A 16,323-nucleotide genomic window follows, 5' to 3' on the forward strand; every position below is an offset into this window, starting at 1 on the left:
AGCATTTCAGCAAATGCCACACAGCATACAAACCCAAATTATATCCCAGAGCTATGTCTGCAGTATGTATATCATGACAGTGTTCAACTGCATAGAGTATCTGAATATAGTTTGTTTACCAAACTGCGGAATATACTACAATTCAAGAGTGTTTGGAAGCCTCTTCTGCTCAGCAAGGCTGCATTTATTTGATCAAAACTCAGTAAAAACTGTGAAATATTACTACGATATTATAATTAAAAACAGCTGTTTTCTGTGAATATCTATTCATTTCTGTGATGCACAGCTGTATTTTCAGCATTACTGCAGTCTTTAGTGTCACATGATCTTCAGAAATCATAATTATATACTGATTTACTGCTCAACAAACATTTCTGATTATTATTAATGTTGAACACAGTTGTGCTGCTCAATATTTTTGTGGAAACCGCGATGCATTTTATTTTTCAGGATTCACAGATGAATAGAAAGTTCAAAAGAACTGTATTTATTCAAAATAATCTTTTGTAACATTATAAATGTCTTTAATGTTACTTTTTATCAATTTAATGCATCCTTGATGAGTAACTAATAAAAAAATAAAAATCTTCACAACAAAGCATAATGCACGTTATATATCCCACAATGCAATGTACTCAAGCGGCCCTTCCTTTTTCTGTGACAAATGAATCAAAGGAAATAAAGCTCATTTTAATCAAACTGCCGAAAATGAACATTTTAACACAAAATAAAAAAAGCTAAATACTTTTAGCAACTAACTGTAATAATTTATTTTCAATATGACACCAGGACAGCACTCATATGCCACATGATCCTGTTACAGTAATAATATTTCCATTCTGAACGGTCAGATTTTCTCTCGGTTGAACGCTGCCCTCTTGTGTCTTGCACAGCGATATGACAACATGAAATAAACACAAATAAGATCATTTGTCTGGAAAGAAAGTCTTCGACTGCATTTGATGGTTCAATAACAACCTTTTTATTGCTTAAACTGCCATTTGGACGATCTATACCAAAATGATTATTTTCCGTACAGAACTCGCTGGAATATGGGCAACATTGACAAATCAAACATCATCAGTGGTCCGCGATATATCAGCAGGTCACAGAACCAGCAGAAACATCTGATAACAGCTCTATTCTCTTCATCAGTCACTCTTCATTCACTGATAGAAAACACAACAAGCGGCGCTGCCATGAAGATGGAAATCAACCTGATAAACATTACAAAGATGAAGCTGAAAGAGTTTGAAAATCCTTCGTGTTACACCATTTTAATATGCATTTCTCAAAAACTAAAACAAGGAGCATTTTGTGAATGAAGAGAATCAAACAATGATTGCTCTGGATTGTTTAACAGCAAAACAGAATATGGACATGTAAACAACAAATCGCCAATCTTCCATTTAACGTCTCAGCAATGGATGCTCTGCAGTGAATGGGTGCCGTCAGAATGAGAGTCCAAACAGCTGATAAAAACATCACAATAATGAGTCCATCAGTTAACATCTGGAGAAGACAATCTAGCATTAAGACGTTTTTAACTCAAATACAAGTCTATAATCCATAATAACACTTCCTCCAGTGATAAAGAGTTCTGGTCTGAATCAGGAGAGAAATCTGCAGATCAAGCAGCGTTTACAAGACAAAACAGCTCTAAACTAATATGTGGCTGGATTTTGATGCGAGAGACAACAGCAGATGCACTTTTTCACTGGAGGAAGAGTTATTATGGGTTTATTATTGGATAAAAGTCCATCTCCTGTTGTCTCTCATTTGAGTTAGAAACGTCTTAATGCTGTTTCAGCTTGATTTGTTTGAGCTTTTGTCTTCTCCAGATGTTAACTGATGGACTGGAGTGGTGTGGATTATTGTGATATTTTTATCAGCTGTTTGGACTCTCATTCTGACGGCACCCATTCACTGTGGGTGAACTTTTTTGGGTGAACCATTCCTTTAAGAATAGCCACAGAAACACTTGAAATTATGACGGGTGACTAACTGTGCACCTTTGTGGAAAAATAAAACTGGTATTATAGAGCATATACTGACAGAAAGGTAAATACTGAAGCATTCCGACTGAAAGCTCATTTAGTGACACGCAGGAACACACAAATGAAATGAAATCCGTCACGCTCAGAGTCAGCACTAGAAGCTAAATTCGAGTCGAGAAGTGAGGCTCTGTGCATCGTTTGGCACTGGCATCATAACAGAACACAAACTACCATCGTTTTGAGTTTTCCCATAATTATCGGTTCACAAATGAGTTTTAAAATTTGATCAGCCAGTTTCTCAAACAATAAACCCTAAAGGTATAGATACTGCACAGGAACGGCCTCACGAGTTTCTACGATAAGCAACTGAACACAAATCTCTGGAATGATAAGAAGAAATAAAACATGTTCATGTTGATCGAGGAGGGGAAATGAGGCAGTAAGGCTTAAAGAATAGAACCAGCACAGCCAAGCATCACTCTGTTATATATGTAGGCAGTTCATCTTATAAAACTAGTCTTAAAAAACTAACCTGGTCTGTGAGGGTAAAATGGTTTTAGAATAACTCTACTATAAATATATTCATACTCCTCTATTGTTTTCATTTACTGCCCGGAATTAAAGGTAAAAACACTGCAGAGTAAAGGCTGTGACTGGATTGGAGGAACGTACTTTGATTGTCTGTCCTTTCGTTTGGCTCTAAGTGTCCGACGATGACAGCAGCCGTTAAAGCTCTGGACTTAATGAAGCGGTAATGAGCCTCAGAACACCAGGGGGAAATGAAACGCTGAATGCTGGGCCCTGCGGGAAAGGTTTTCAGGAGTGGGGCGTCTCAGACGGAGAGCGACACGAAGCTGTTGTACTGCTGGATGTTGCGTTTGAGGATGTCTGAACACGGGCCCAAGACACGCTCGAAGCGCGGCCGGTCCAGCTTGACGCATTTGAGCGGCCCACGGGCCACGACGGTGGCGGCACGGGGTCGGTTCATCAGCAGAGCGATCTCGCCTGGTGAGAGCAAACACACACAACCCACAGATATTAATGTTACTCATATTCTTATGTTATTTGTATTATTTCACATGTGACCCTGCAGCACAAAAGCAGTCATGAGTAACACAGATATATCTGTAGCAATAGACAACAATACATTGTATGGATCAAAATTATACATTTCTCTTTTATGACAAAAATCATTAGGATATTAAGATCATGTTCCATGAAGATATCTTGTAAATATATTAAAACTTAATTTTTGATTAGTAATATGCATTGCTAAGAACTTCATTTGAACAACTTTAAAGGAGATTTTCTCAATATTTAGATTTTTTTGCTCCCTCAGATTCCAGATTTTCTAATAGTTGCATCTCAGACAAATATTGTCCTATCATAACAAACCATACATCAATGGAAAGATCATTTATTCAGCTTCAGATGATGCATAAATCTCAATTTTTAAAAATTGTCACTTAAGACTGTTTTTGTGCTTATTTAACTGCACGATATATTACAGAAGCCCGTTTCTGACACTAACTAAAATATAAAGCTAATTGCAACCTTTAATGTAACAATTTAGTTTTTTTCCCCCTCACAATTCTGCAAGATATAAACTCAGTTTTGAGAGATATAAACATTCCAACTCACAATTATGAGAAGAAAAGTCAGTATTGTGAGATAAAAAAAAGTTGCAATTAACTTTTTTTATGATTATTATTATTCTGTAGTTCAAACAGACTTCCATAATATAGCTTCATGAATAACTAATAAGCATCCCATTATAATAAATAAACAACATCATATCAAATAAGATACATTTTTAATTGTATTGACTAACAGATCATATTCAGAGACATACTGCATTAATAACATTAATTAGATAAAAGGGACAGTTCATTCTGAGCCTAAATCAGTTTCTCTGTTTCATGAAATGCCTGAGGTTCCATTTTTATATCAAGGAATGCAGATGATGATGTATACGGCAAAACTCACCATCCACTTCTACTTTATAAAAACAGAAGCTCAGACATCTCTTGTTTTTCATTTCTGGGTAACTATCCCTTTAAGAATGTGCACCGAAACCTCCACGTTCAGTGTCACTTACCGAAGTAGTCTGAGGGTCCTAACCGGCCGACCTCGATGAACTCCTCATTCTCTGACCTGCGCTGCAGAACGGCTGCACATCCCTGAGGAGACAGACGACCGGACTTCAGAAAACACAACTCTTACACAAACACTGGCAGGCTTTCAGCAGAGCTTCAGATACTGCACCTCCAGGATGATGAAGAACTCGTCCCCTGGTTCTCCCTGAACCACGATCTTCTGTCCGTCCTCAAACTGCACCGTCTCCAGAGCATCAGCCACGGTCAGACGCTCCCACTTATCCAGAGACTCTGCAGTCAGCACATACACTCATCATACAGGCACTACACACTCGCTCTCTCTCTCTCTCTATTTATATACATATATATATATATAGTCATATAATTTGATAAATGTGACCCTGCACCACAGAACCAGTCATAAGGGTCATTTTTTAATTGAGATGTATACATCATCTGAGAGCTGAATAAATAATCTTTCCATTGATGTATGGTTTGTTAGGATAGGACAATATTTAGGATTTAGGTTTGTTAGGATAGCACAAATAAACAATAGATCAACACACAGACAGATAGATAGAAAGATAAAGAGATAGACAGTGTCACACGATCCTGTGATATTAAAACATGCCAATATTTCCCGTCGAAGTAAAAAGCTGTCTCACGATATCAGCACGATTGCAAATGCGATACTGGTTTTATAAAATAGTTCAATAAACAAGAAGTTAAATTTAAGACAATATTATCTGTTTTGCTCAATTTTGCAAAAAAATAGTCCCAAACAAAGCACTAAATGAATCTGAATCAAGTGAGTCAGTGAATCATTCACCTTCTGAATCAATCAGCCGTTTGAAGGAATCGGTTGAATGAATGACTCAATGACTCACTCATTAAGACAGCAATTTGCTGCCACCTACTGGTGATTTTAGTTTCATATTTAGCGTATAATTATTATTTTTTTTAATCATTTAATATTTCAATATGCATTTTGTTAATACAGTACTTTAGTTCAGGGACCAGTTCTCACTATGAAGTAGTTTCTTATTAGCATGCCTATTATTAACATATTGGCTGTTTATTAGTATTTATAAAGCACTTATTCTGCATGACCATATTCTACATCCCTAATCCTACCCAATAGACCTTTTTCACATTTGCAGGTTTCTCCGCAGCAGAAGTCATCATAGTTAGGTGCACTTCGAGAGTGAATGGGAGAGTCCAACAAATATATTACCCTTCTGAAATCGGTTAATAACGTTATTTTTTTAATTTTTCTTTGCCTATGATAATCATAATAAACAAACAGCGTGTTTATCTAGTAGCCTATCTTGTACAGTCATAGCCAATACAGCATCATCTTTTTCTAGATTTTAGCCAAATGTATTAAACGAACGCTCAACGCTCTAAAGACATTAAAGTATTTTTTCAAGATATTTAAAAATGTTTGCTGCATGGTTAAAAAATACTAAATAAAATAAAGCGTGACCTTCATCTTTTAATACCCACTTATCATCATTATTAATGCAATGCTGAATCAAAATGTAATTGATTAGATTAAAAGAAATTAGAAGCTAGAGACTCGTGCACAGTTCAAAGCTCATGAAGAGACTCATACAGGAGAGAATCTAGTCTGTTGAGTATGTGGCCAATCTATTTACAGTGATAAGCAGACTTACCTAAAATAGATACTTTGCTCAAGAACTCCTCATACATCTTCCTCTTCCTCAAAGTGCTTCTCTGTGATCAAACACAGGACAGATGTATGTTATGCTGCGTGTGGTGTGTGTGAGGTTGTGTGTGTGTGAGTGTAGGGCAGCTGTACCATCAGTATTCTCCTGTAGCTGTCTCTGTCGATGCCCCAGAGCTTGGCGTTGGTCTTGGCTCGGACCGTGGCGGCTCTCGGGGTGCCGTAGATCAGAGCCAGCTCTCCAAAGCTGCCGCCCTCGCCGATGCTGGTGACCCACTCGCTGTTCACATACACCTGCGAGGAAACACACTGGTGTCTAAGTCAATCAGGATACTGACAGAGCAAATCCAGAGAGGGACTTTTAGGTTGAAAACATGTTTTATATGAAGACATCTTAAACTGCAGTGTTGTTTAGATGTAATAGGGTCGTGCTGATAGATGACAGTATTGTGTATCGACGATAGTCAGAGATATCACCAGTGGCTGATGCAAGATGAATATTATTAGTATGATTATTATCAGGCTAGTAATACTTTCTAATAAATATTAGGGCTTATTTGTGCCCTTTTTTTCAGTGTTTTTACAGTGTTGCGTGTTCTAACCAGTGTTGGGTAAGTTACTCTAAAAAGTATTATGTTAAATCCAAATTCAGTCATATTAAAAAGCATTAGGCTGTTTTTAGCCTTACGCTGGAGTTGGTTCACTTTCCGGCATTGAAACTAAGTAAATAAGTAATTAAATAAATTAGCACGATAATATCGTGTATTGGCGATCTCACAGGCTAACGATAGGATGATATAATATTTGAGCATATCGCCCAACACTAAGGTGTAACTTACATCCATTTCTCCTTGGTCAATGACATAGAAGTTATCGCCCTCGTCACCTAGAACCAAGCGTGAAACAGTAAAGGTAAGTAAATATATAAATATGATCAATGTAATTCCTCATAAGTATTCTTAATGCTGCACCTTGCTGGATGACAATCTCTCCTGCGATGTAGGTGACCGGAAACATTGCGTCAAATATATCACTGCAGGGTAAAGCAGCAGACAAATTTGGTCGGTCAATTATTTGATATATTTCTTTGAGAGTACCACGCATCCCCAGCTGATTGATTACATTCAGGACTGCAAACAGGTTTTCATATTACAAGTTTGTGAAATATGTTATGTTTAATATGCAAATGATGCATTAAATATGCACTAATTTGCATAAATATCCAGAACATAAATCTGAACCTTGGATAAAACCAGATTCAAATTTCTTGTTTGATTTTAAAGTAAAAGTTTTTCAAGACGGGATTTCACTTTTTATAATTCCATAAATCAGAAAATGTTTTTAGGAATAAAATCAGCAAATGAAATATGAACAAACCTCTCTGTAAAAACCTATATGAGACTATAGGTAGGAATAAAATGCTCCTTAAAGATATGCATTGTAATAAAAATCTACACACACAAATATTTGTGTCCCTGCAGCACAAAAGCAGTCATGAGTAACACAGGTATATCTGTAGCAATAGACAACAATACATTGTATGGATCACAATTATACATTTCTCTTTTATGACAAAAATCATTAGGATATTAAGATCATGTTCCATGAAGATATTTAGTACATTTCTTACCGTAAATATATCAAAACTTCATTTTTGATTAGTAATATGCATTGCTAAGAACTTCATTTGAACAACTTTAAAGGAGATTTTCTCAATATTTAGATTTTTTTGCTCCCTCAGATTCCAGATTTTCTAATAGTTGTATCTCAGACAAATATTGTCCGATCATAACAAACCATACATCAATGGAAAGATTATTTATTCAGCTTTCAGATGATGCATAAATCACAATTTCGAAAAAATTGACCCTTATGACTGGTTTTGTGCTCCAGGGTCACATATAAAGTGTAATAACAAAATCATGCAAATGACATATAAACAAACCCCTCTGTAAAATCCTTCATATATAGCAATAAAATCGTAAGGTTTAATATATGAAAGTGCTGCTGAAGTGAAAAAAAGAGATAAAGACATGTATTGTAATTGAAATCTGAAAACATATAAAGTGCAATAAAATAAACACTTAAAAGTCAGTATGTTTTCTGTTCACTAGTCTGAAAAAAAACAAACAATTTAAAATCTCAAAACTGTCCAGTGTATGAAAAAAAAACTGTGTTTTGCTAAAAAACTAGAAATGAACTACAACACAAAGTCACCTTCTTTCATTGTCGTCCAGATGTGAGAAGAGCACATTCTTTTCGATGGCTTTGGCGAGAGCAGCCATGGTTTTGTAGTCTTTAGGAATGACCTTCACAGGAGACAGAACACACGACTGATTGAGCTATAGAGCCCGACACATCCGACATTACATCAGTCTGACAAACACACACCTTCCTGACGTATGAGGTGGCGTCCTCCTCGGTGTAGACCTCAGCGCTGATGGCTCCTCTCCGCCTGCGGCCCTTCACCACGGGGTTCATGGGAGGAGACACCTCATCTTCACGAGAGTCTGAGCGAGAGCTGGCTTTCTGCTGGCTCAGCAGCTGCTTAGCTTCCTCCTGATGCATGCATGTTTAGAAAAAGTAGGATTTTACGAGGAGGACAGATTCTGGTTGGATTTGAAGTCGAAGCAGCAACAGATCTGAACTAAATGATTGGAGAAGTCCTGCATATGTAAGCAGAGAGAAGTCTGGCATTTCACTGAAAAATCCTGTTAAGTTTTAATGAAAAATTACGAGGTCAAAAAAAGTAAAAAAAAAAAAAAAAGCATTAAAAAAAGCATTTTATTAAAAACAGTTTTTAAAAATAAAATAAAAACATTTTATCTGAGAAAAGGGCAAAGCCCATGTCAGGGTTTAACTATGTAACTAAAATTACAAAAGAAAAAAAAAAGTTTGTTAATTGAAATAAACCTGAAAAAAAAAAAAAAAATAGATATAGTTAAAAACTTACTTAAAATAACTTTTTTTCAGGCTTTTTTGTTAGTTTAGGTTGAAGCACTAAAATTACAACCTGGAAATAAATAAAAACTGAAAATGAAATAAATTAAATTAAACCTAAATTGTTATATGAAATGAAAAATTAACTAAATAAAATATAAATGAAATATACAAAAATAAAAGCTAATTAAAAATGATAATAGTATATTAATAACAATATTTTAGGAAATATATTTTAAAATAATCTTTTGACAAAATCCTTGAGTAAAAAAAAAAACATATTTGTACATATTTACTAACATGAGGGACAATTTACACAATTTATTCCGATTATAATAATGATTGTTAATATTAATTAATGAACATGGGTGTCTTTCTATCACTGCTGCCGCTAGTTTAACAAATAAAACATACTCGTGTGGCTGTGCATTACAGCATGAGCCACTTACTATGTTAATAAACACATAACCAGTTGTTGAAAATCTTATTTAAGCAAAGTGATGATTGCACAAATGATGTAGAAATAACCTTTTCCAGCCGTTCGAAGTATTCTCTGAGGAAGGCCATGGGTCTGTCGGGCCGTGAGGAGCACAGCTGCACGATGCAGTCCTTCAGCAGCTGCTGGACATTGTGCTTCTGAACATATAACTCACATTCCCTCAGACTCTTCTCCTCCTCGCTGCTCACGCTGCCTGACGCCATGCTGACCGCTGGATCTGACCTCTGACCTGCAGCCTCTGTTAACATTAGTTCATGCACTGTGAAGTTGAACAACAACATTCTTATTAACTAAGATTAACAAAGGTTAATAACAGCATTAATAAATGCAGTAATAATAATAATTATTTAAAAATGTATCCTTAATTATTAAAATAATTTTAAGGTGTCCTTGTTACACATTACATGTACTTACTATTATAATAACAATAAATTATATGCAAGTAACTAATCCAAACCTAATCATATAGTAAGTACATGTAGTTATTAATATTACTCAGTACTTAAATGTATAATTACACTGTAACAAGGACACCTTAAAATAAAGTGTAACCAAAAAATGAATGTAAAAATATATAGTTCATGCATTAACTAATGATAACAAATGAGAGTTTATTGTAAAGTGCTAGCAAATAAAAAAAATGTTTACAACTAATTGCAGAAAATACAGTAAAACTAAAAAAACAATAACACCCATCTGTCTTGAGCCATATATTTATATGTAGTTTGATGGAAGAAGCCACTAAAGCTGTGCATGCTGCAGAATTAATGCACAAACTAACTAATATTGATTAAAATATGATTAATGCACAAACTCAGTCCAAAACTAACTAATATTGATTAAAATATGATTAATGCACAAACTCAGTCCAAAACTAACTAATATTGATTAAAATATGATTAATGGCTGCACATGATGACAAATACAGTTAAACATTCCCTCCGAGGACAGGAACAGGATTAGTGATGAGATTATTATGAATTTAGATCCTTTATACAAGACTAAAAGAATATATGAAATATGATTTTAATAAACAGATCAAAAGATGCTGTAAATCTCGAGCAGAAGGCCGCTGATAGCGGCGCCATCTTTATCTGTTTCATAAACAAACGGGATTTCTAGCGTTTACCGATAATAGCAGCTGTTTAGCGCTGCATGTACCGGACAGAACACGACACGCCGGTTATTCCGTTATTCCTCACCGAGCTGTGAACCGCGACTCGGTTTCTGCGCTGCTCCGTTATTCTGAGGCGAACTGTCTTTATTCTCTAGGCGTCTGGACGGATGCCCACCGGAAGTGGCTGCTGACGTCAATGCGCCTCTAAGGTAACCCTTGGCAACATTAAAGCGCGCGTATCACTCAGAATGTCAATTTCCCTTATAAATCCCTGATCTTTAAACATTTCCTTTATTTATGTTGCCTATATAATAAACAGATGCATGTACCAGAGTGCTTGTAGCCGAAGCTCATCTGCAACACTTATTTATTATTACTATTAGATTATTTTATTTAATATGTTTTCCGTATATTGACGTACGTACAATAAATAAATATATAATATCATGGGCCTCAATGCTAGGTTTGTCTTAAATTGTATTAATGAACGTTATTAATAAATGCCTCCATGTCTCTGCCGCGACTCTTATTTTGTAAACTGCGGTGAAGACCGGAAGTGTGATTAGCAGTCACTCGGTTCATGCTGCAGTGAGAGAATATCTGCGCTGTTTTGAGTGTGTGGTCATCCTTCACCTGCGAACATGACCTGAAGCAGTTTATCAGCGAGTCTGGCGAGTAAGTGCACGGGAGCAGATTCGGTATGTTTGATGTGTTCCGTTGTTTCTCTCTTGAGCTGCTGCTGGCTCGTGCTTGTTCTGCTCAGAAGAGGAAGTGCTGGTTACGGTCACCTGGCGGTCAGGTGTGGGCTTGCAGGACACTCAGCACTTACTTCATGTGTTTTACTCTCTTGATGTTGTTGCAAAGCTAGAAACAGAAGATCCATCAGTCTCCATTCATACTCATGGCATCTCTTTCCATTAAATGATTAGTGACTCTTAATTAGATGCAAATACTAGGACATTTACTGGAAACTTTCCACCAACCCTGCTCTTAATTAGTCTAATGTCTGCGTTTCACACAATTAATACAATTCTCTGAGTGTGCCGTGAGCAAATGATGAATATTTAATGCTTAAATTAGTTTTTGTTGGCAAATATTCATAAATTGGCAGAATTTTATTTACTAATTTATTATTTTTATTAATTATGAAATGTATTATAGTAATTTATTACATTATTAATAGTGCTGTCAAATTATTAATCGCATCCTAAATCAAAGTTTTTGTTTGCATAATATGTGTTCTGTGTATATTTATTATGTATACATATAAACACACATACAGTATATATTTAGAAAATATTTACATTTATATTCATATAATTTATATCATAAATATATTTACTATATAAACAACATTTTTCTTAAATATATACTGTATGTGTGTGTATTTATATATACATAATAAATCTATACATAACACACTCATAAACTTTTATTTGGGATGCGATTAATCTTTTGACAGCATTAATGATTAATTATTGTATGTTATTATTTTTATTGGATGCATTATTGAAGACTGTAATAATGTTTAATTTACACAAAGAAGCTCAAAGATGGCATATTAATATCTTCCATTTCTTTTCTTTTTAGTTGTTATTTCATAGCAAACCTGAGTTTTTCATCAGAACTATACACTCATGAATGCATGCGTTTATTTTAGTAATATTTAAATACTGTTACTAATTGAATTGACTCTTTTTATATTTTTGGTTTTGGTTACTTTTATATTAAATACAATTGTAGTAATTGTGGTCATTTTTATTATAATTTTTTTTTATTATTATTATATCTAGCTCTTTTATTTCAGATTTAGTTTTAGTAATTATATTCATTTAGTTGCCAAATGCTCTTTTCTTCTCTAAGTTTTTTTTATCTAATATTTATTTATTTATTTTCAGCTTTATTTCAGTGAAACACTATTTGAAATAGTTTTGATTAACAGTAACAACACTGAACGTTTTTTTCAGATTTTTTGCATTTCAGAACGACAATATAAGAATATAAAATGAATAATTGAATCTGATTAGTTCTGAGAGTCGCTGTGGTTCATCTGAGGGTTCGGTAAGGAGCTACTGGCTCCATGTGACCTCAGTATGACATCATCACGTCACGTCCCTCGATTGTTTGAACCACGAGCTCAGCTTCCAGCTGCCACATTCGGAAAAAAGAAGTGTGTGCAGATGAAAGCATCTTGTAAGCGATCCTCACTTTCCTCAGTCCCAGCGTATCAGGTGCTCTCTGAGGAAGTGTGTCCAGTGCCGGGTTACAGCTGCTGCTTGTCACATGAGGGGACCTGCCAAGCACTTGATCAAATATTTAGCATGTTGTTTTCTGTCTCGGACATCAGTTGATAATCCTGTGCAATATTTATCCGTGCATTTTTGAACTTGCAATGTTTGATCTAATCACACTAATGTGTGTGTGTGTGTGTGGTGTGTGTCTCTGTCTCTGTGTGTGTCTCTGTGTGTGTGTGTGGTGTGTGTGTGTGTGTGTGGTGTGTGTGTGTGTGGGGTGTGTGTGGGTGTGTGTGTGTGTGTGTGTGTGTGTGTCTCTCTGTCTGTGTGTGTGGGGTGTGTGTGTGTGTGTGTGTGTGTGTGTGTGTCTGTGTGTGTGGTGTGTGTGTGTGTGTGTGTGTGGTGTGTGTGCGCGCACATGCACTGCTGGAGTAAGTGTCTTGGAAATGATCTTAAGGACAGTTTCTCTCTTGGTACGGATGAGTTGAGAACAGTTTCAGTCATTTTGGAATACATTTGTTTGCTAAGAAAATCAGAAACCATAACCGTTAGGTAAGGATTTTAATTACACTCCGTGTATCTGAAAGATTTAATAATATCTTCAGATGATAAAAAAAATATTTGGATTCATTTTATTTCATTTTTTAAATTATATTAAGTTAATTAATTTATTTTGTTAGTTTTCTAGAATAGATTGAAATGTTTTCTTTGTTTAATTGCCAATTAATTCTATGTTTATGTATTTACCATTTTACTGAATTATCTTTTAATGTTTTCTATATATATGTGTGCTTTTTAATAGAACAAATTAATTAATTAATTAATTTATTTATTGTAATATCTTGAAATATCTTACATGTATGTCTATTTATTTTTTATTGGCATTTATGTATTAATTTAGTAAATAATTAAAATATCTTGGAACAATTAGAAAATTTATGGAATTTATTTTTTATTTAATGGGATATTTTGGAATATCTTTTGTATGTGTGTGTTTATTTGATTCCTTTAATTCTTCATTTATTAATTTTTATTTACCTATTTAGATTATAATTTTTTTCCTTCATTCAAACAATCTAATCAATAGAGTTGTAATTGTTGATCATCATAAGTGATCCTGCAGCACAAAAGCAGTCATCAGTAACACAGGTATATCTGTAGCAATAGACAACAATACATTGTATGGATCAAAATTATACATTTCTCTTTTATGACAAAAATCATTAGGATATTAAGATCATGTTCCATGAAGATATTTAGTGAATATATCAAAACTTCATTTTTGATTAGTAATATGCATTGCTAAGAACTTCATTTGAACAACTTTAAAGGAGATTTTCTCAATATTTAGATTTTTTTGCACCCTCAGATTCCAGATTTTCAAATAGTTGTATCTCAGACAAATATTGTCCTATCATAACAAACCATACATCAATGGAAAGATTATTTATTCAGCTTTCAGATGATGTATTAATCTCAATTTTGAAAAATTGTGACTTAAGACTGCTTTTGTGCTCCAGGGTCACATTTATTTCCGTCATTTGTTGATCACAGAGGTCGGTGCTTCTTCAGGCTGCTGTATTATTTACAGGATTTATGTGCTTAATGAAGACCCTGAAGGTCAGAGAGCTTGTGTTTCTGATTTCTCTCTCTGTGTGTGTGTGTGTGTGTGTGTGTGCTGCAGGAGGTGGGATGCGCAGCTGGAGGTTGTCTGTCTCCAGAGTCATGCGTGTCTTGCTGCGCTGGTTAAGGCTCTGTCCTTGCCGGGGACGCAGAAAGCGGTCGAGCCGAATACAGAATCTGTGGAACTATGCGAGGCTGCTGCTGAAGTCCCTTTACTTCAATGTGCTGACCAGTTCAGACACGGCGCTGGACTGCGTCTTTGAGCCCATCTACTGGCTGGTGGACAATATGACCCGCTGGTTCGGAGTGGTAGGAGGAGTCACATCTGATCTCAGAAGAGTTCACAGAGTTGAGCCGCTCTGTCTTCAGTGCTTCTGATCTCTCTCTGTTTGCTGCTGTAGGTGTTTGTGTTTCTGGTGATCGCCTTGACCAGCTCAGTCGTAATTATCGTGTATCTGTGTGTGCTGCCCATCATCTTCAGCTCATACCCCGTTCACTGGATCCTCTGGCACCTCTGTTACGGACACTGGAACCTCCTCATGATCGTCTTCCATTACTATAAAGCTACAACCACATGTCCGGGTTTCCCACCGCAGGTGCATCAAATTATTTCACTTGTCTTCCCTATATTCTGAAAAAAAAAAAAAAAAAAAAATATATATATATATAAAAAAAGCTGTTATTTTATTCATTCTGGAATATCTTTTGTGTGTTAATTTATTTTAATTTTATTTAAAAAATTTATTTAATTTTAATTATTTATTTTTATCTGTGTTTTTAATTATTTATTTAGTTTTATCTTGTATATGCGAGGGTTTTTTAAGCTATTTATTTATTTACTTATTTATTTGTTTTATATTTAGTATAGAATCCATCAAAGGGCAGAAACGCTCATCTGCGTGACCGAAACGTTTGTTGATTTTAACGTGCACTGAGCACTTTTTTTACTTTTTATGTGGATACACAGCAAAATAATTTCAAGATGAGCTTTTTTGCCCTTTGATGGATTCTGTTATTGACTTGAAATAGTGTTACATGTGAATGGAACGAAGCACAAGAGCCTCCTTTTTTCATTTGTTATATTTAGTATCACATTTTAATTAATCAATAGAGCGCAACAGTTCGGTTCTGGAAGTAAAAATCCCATTAGTTTTCTCCATGGGAAGAACTTACAAACCTTTAAAGACACAAAGTTATGAGGTTGTTCATCAGTAATATGCTTTTGTTGAAGCCTGCATTATTTCAATGTATTTTTTTTAATAATCATGTTTAAGAATGGACATCCTGGTTTAAAAAAAACAAACAAACAAAAAAACTACATAACCCATGATTCTGCAAAGAAATCTCCACCAATCAGAGATTTGCAACAGGTAAATAGCACCAAAATAACTCTTTAGCTCCGCCCACTTCAATGAAACACGTTATTGAGTCAGATTCTCGACACTATCAAACTACTTGACCATTTATATATACATATTTTGCCAAAAAAAAAGGTATACTGTATTGTTTATATGCATATAATGTATATATGTGTGTGTTAATGCAAACAGGTATATTCTCACTGCTTCATGGGATTGTAGTTCTTAAAGCCAGTATTTCTGATTCTCAAATAATGTTGTGATTTGCTTCTGAGCAGGATGGTTCGGTTCATGACTTACAACTCCTGAATGAAGGCTTTTCTAAAATCCCTATGAGAAAGATGAAAGGAAAAATCATTTCAAAAAGTCATTATTTTTAGCTGTTTTCCATTTGAAACAGAAATGACACATTTAAGCTTCAGCATTTTCTTTGCAAATTGATTTAAATCAAAAGCCAGCTTTGTTCACATTCACTCATTTTTATCAATATGTAACATTTTGTTGCTTTTGTCTTCTGTTTTAGGAAAAGAGTGATATACCAACTGTTACAATCTGTAAAAAATGTATCGTTCCCAAAGCGGCCAGAACTCATCACTGCAGTATCTGCTCCAGGTGAGACTCTCAGACCTGATGCACACCGATTAGAGGACGACAACATAAACATACAAATAATGGATTCAAATTAACCACATTTTTAATTCAAATTATTCATCAGATTACTCTAGTTTTAAACAAAACAATCATTTTTTGTGTGTTTTTTCCATCACAGGTG

General features: G+C 35.0%; 2 protein-coding genes across 13 annotated transcripts in view; one reads left to right on the forward strand and one right to left on the reverse strand.

Moving 5' to 3' along the window:
- Positions 1 to 960: 960 nt before the first annotated feature.
- On the reverse strand, positions 961 to 10,535 carry LOC306857791 (cAMP-dependent protein kinase type I-alpha regulatory subunit-like). Of its 10 annotated transcripts, none has more exons than XR_013783136.1 (12): positions 10,422 to 10,535; positions 9,249 to 9,457; positions 8,172 to 8,339; positions 7,998 to 8,089; positions 6,752 to 6,813; positions 6,620 to 6,666; positions 5,916 to 6,074; positions 5,770 to 5,830; positions 4,263 to 4,384; positions 4,096 to 4,177; positions 1,858 to 3,002; positions 962 to 1,512 (listed from the first exon to the last, which is right to left on the reverse strand). XR_013783136.1 is itself a non-coding variant. In XM_079397946.1 (11 exons), the coding sequence occupies exons 2-11, from the start codon at positions 9,465 to 9,467 to the stop codon at positions 2,830 to 2,832; spliced, it is 1,185 nt and encodes a 394-aa protein (XP_079254072.1). In that variant the 5' UTR covers positions 9,468 to 9,478; positions 10,422 to 10,535; the 3' UTR covers positions 961 to 2,829. The 10 variants fall into 10 exon arrangements, 5 of the variants coding, with proteins under 5 accessions (XP_079254072.1, XP_079254073.1, XP_079254074.1 ...); XR_013783137.1 differs by having other exon boundaries at positions 9,249 to 9,478; positions 10,422 to 10,530; XR_013783138.1 differs by having other exon boundaries at positions 962 to 1,709; positions 1,812 to 3,002; positions 9,249 to 9,478; positions 10,422 to 10,530.
- A 322-nt stretch (positions 10,536 to 10,857) lies between these two features.
- LOC306857793 (palmitoyltransferase ZDHHC16B-like) overlaps positions 10,858 to 16,323 on the forward strand; it is a 14,917-nt gene continuing 9,451 nt past the window's right edge. The window contains exons 1-5 of one of the 3 annotated variants that reach the window (XM_079397952.1): positions 10,858 to 11,034; positions 14,255 to 14,502; positions 14,595 to 14,789; positions 16,075 to 16,163; positions 16,321 to 16,323. The exon at positions 16,321 to 16,323 is cut by the window's right edge and continues 26 nt beyond it. In XM_079397952.1, coding sequence (XP_079254078.1) covers positions 14,263 to 14,502; positions 14,595 to 14,789; positions 16,075 to 16,163; positions 16,321 to 16,323 — 527 coding nt within the window. In that variant the 5' untranslated portion in view covers positions 10,858 to 11,034; positions 14,255 to 14,262. Of the gene's footprint in view, positions 11,035 to 12,987; positions 13,123 to 14,254; positions 14,503 to 14,594; positions 14,790 to 16,074; positions 16,164 to 16,320 lie in introns of those variants that run through there. The other 2 variants (XM_079397953.1, XM_079397954.1) reach the window with 2 other exon arrangements.

The sequence above is a fragment of the Barbus barbus genome (genome assembly GCF_936440315.1).
Source record: "Barbus barbus genome assembly, chromosome: 38".
In the NCBI taxonomy this organism is placed as follows: Eukaryota; Metazoa; Chordata; class Actinopteri; order Cypriniformes; family Cyprinidae; genus Barbus; species Barbus barbus.

Coding starts and splice junctions, on each gene's coding strand:
- LOC306857791 (XM_079397946.1), bottom strand. CDS start 9,467: ATGTTAACAGAGGCTGCAGGTCAGAGGTCAGATCCAGCGGTCAGCATG. Junction 8,090..8,171: donor CCACCTCATACGTCAGGAAG/GTGTGTGTTTGT, acceptor TCTCCTGTGAAG/GTCATTCCTAAAGACTACAA. Junction 5,831..5,915: donor GCTACAGGAGAATACTGATG/GTACAGCTGCCC, acceptor GTTTGATCACAG/AGAAGCACTTTGAGGAAGAG.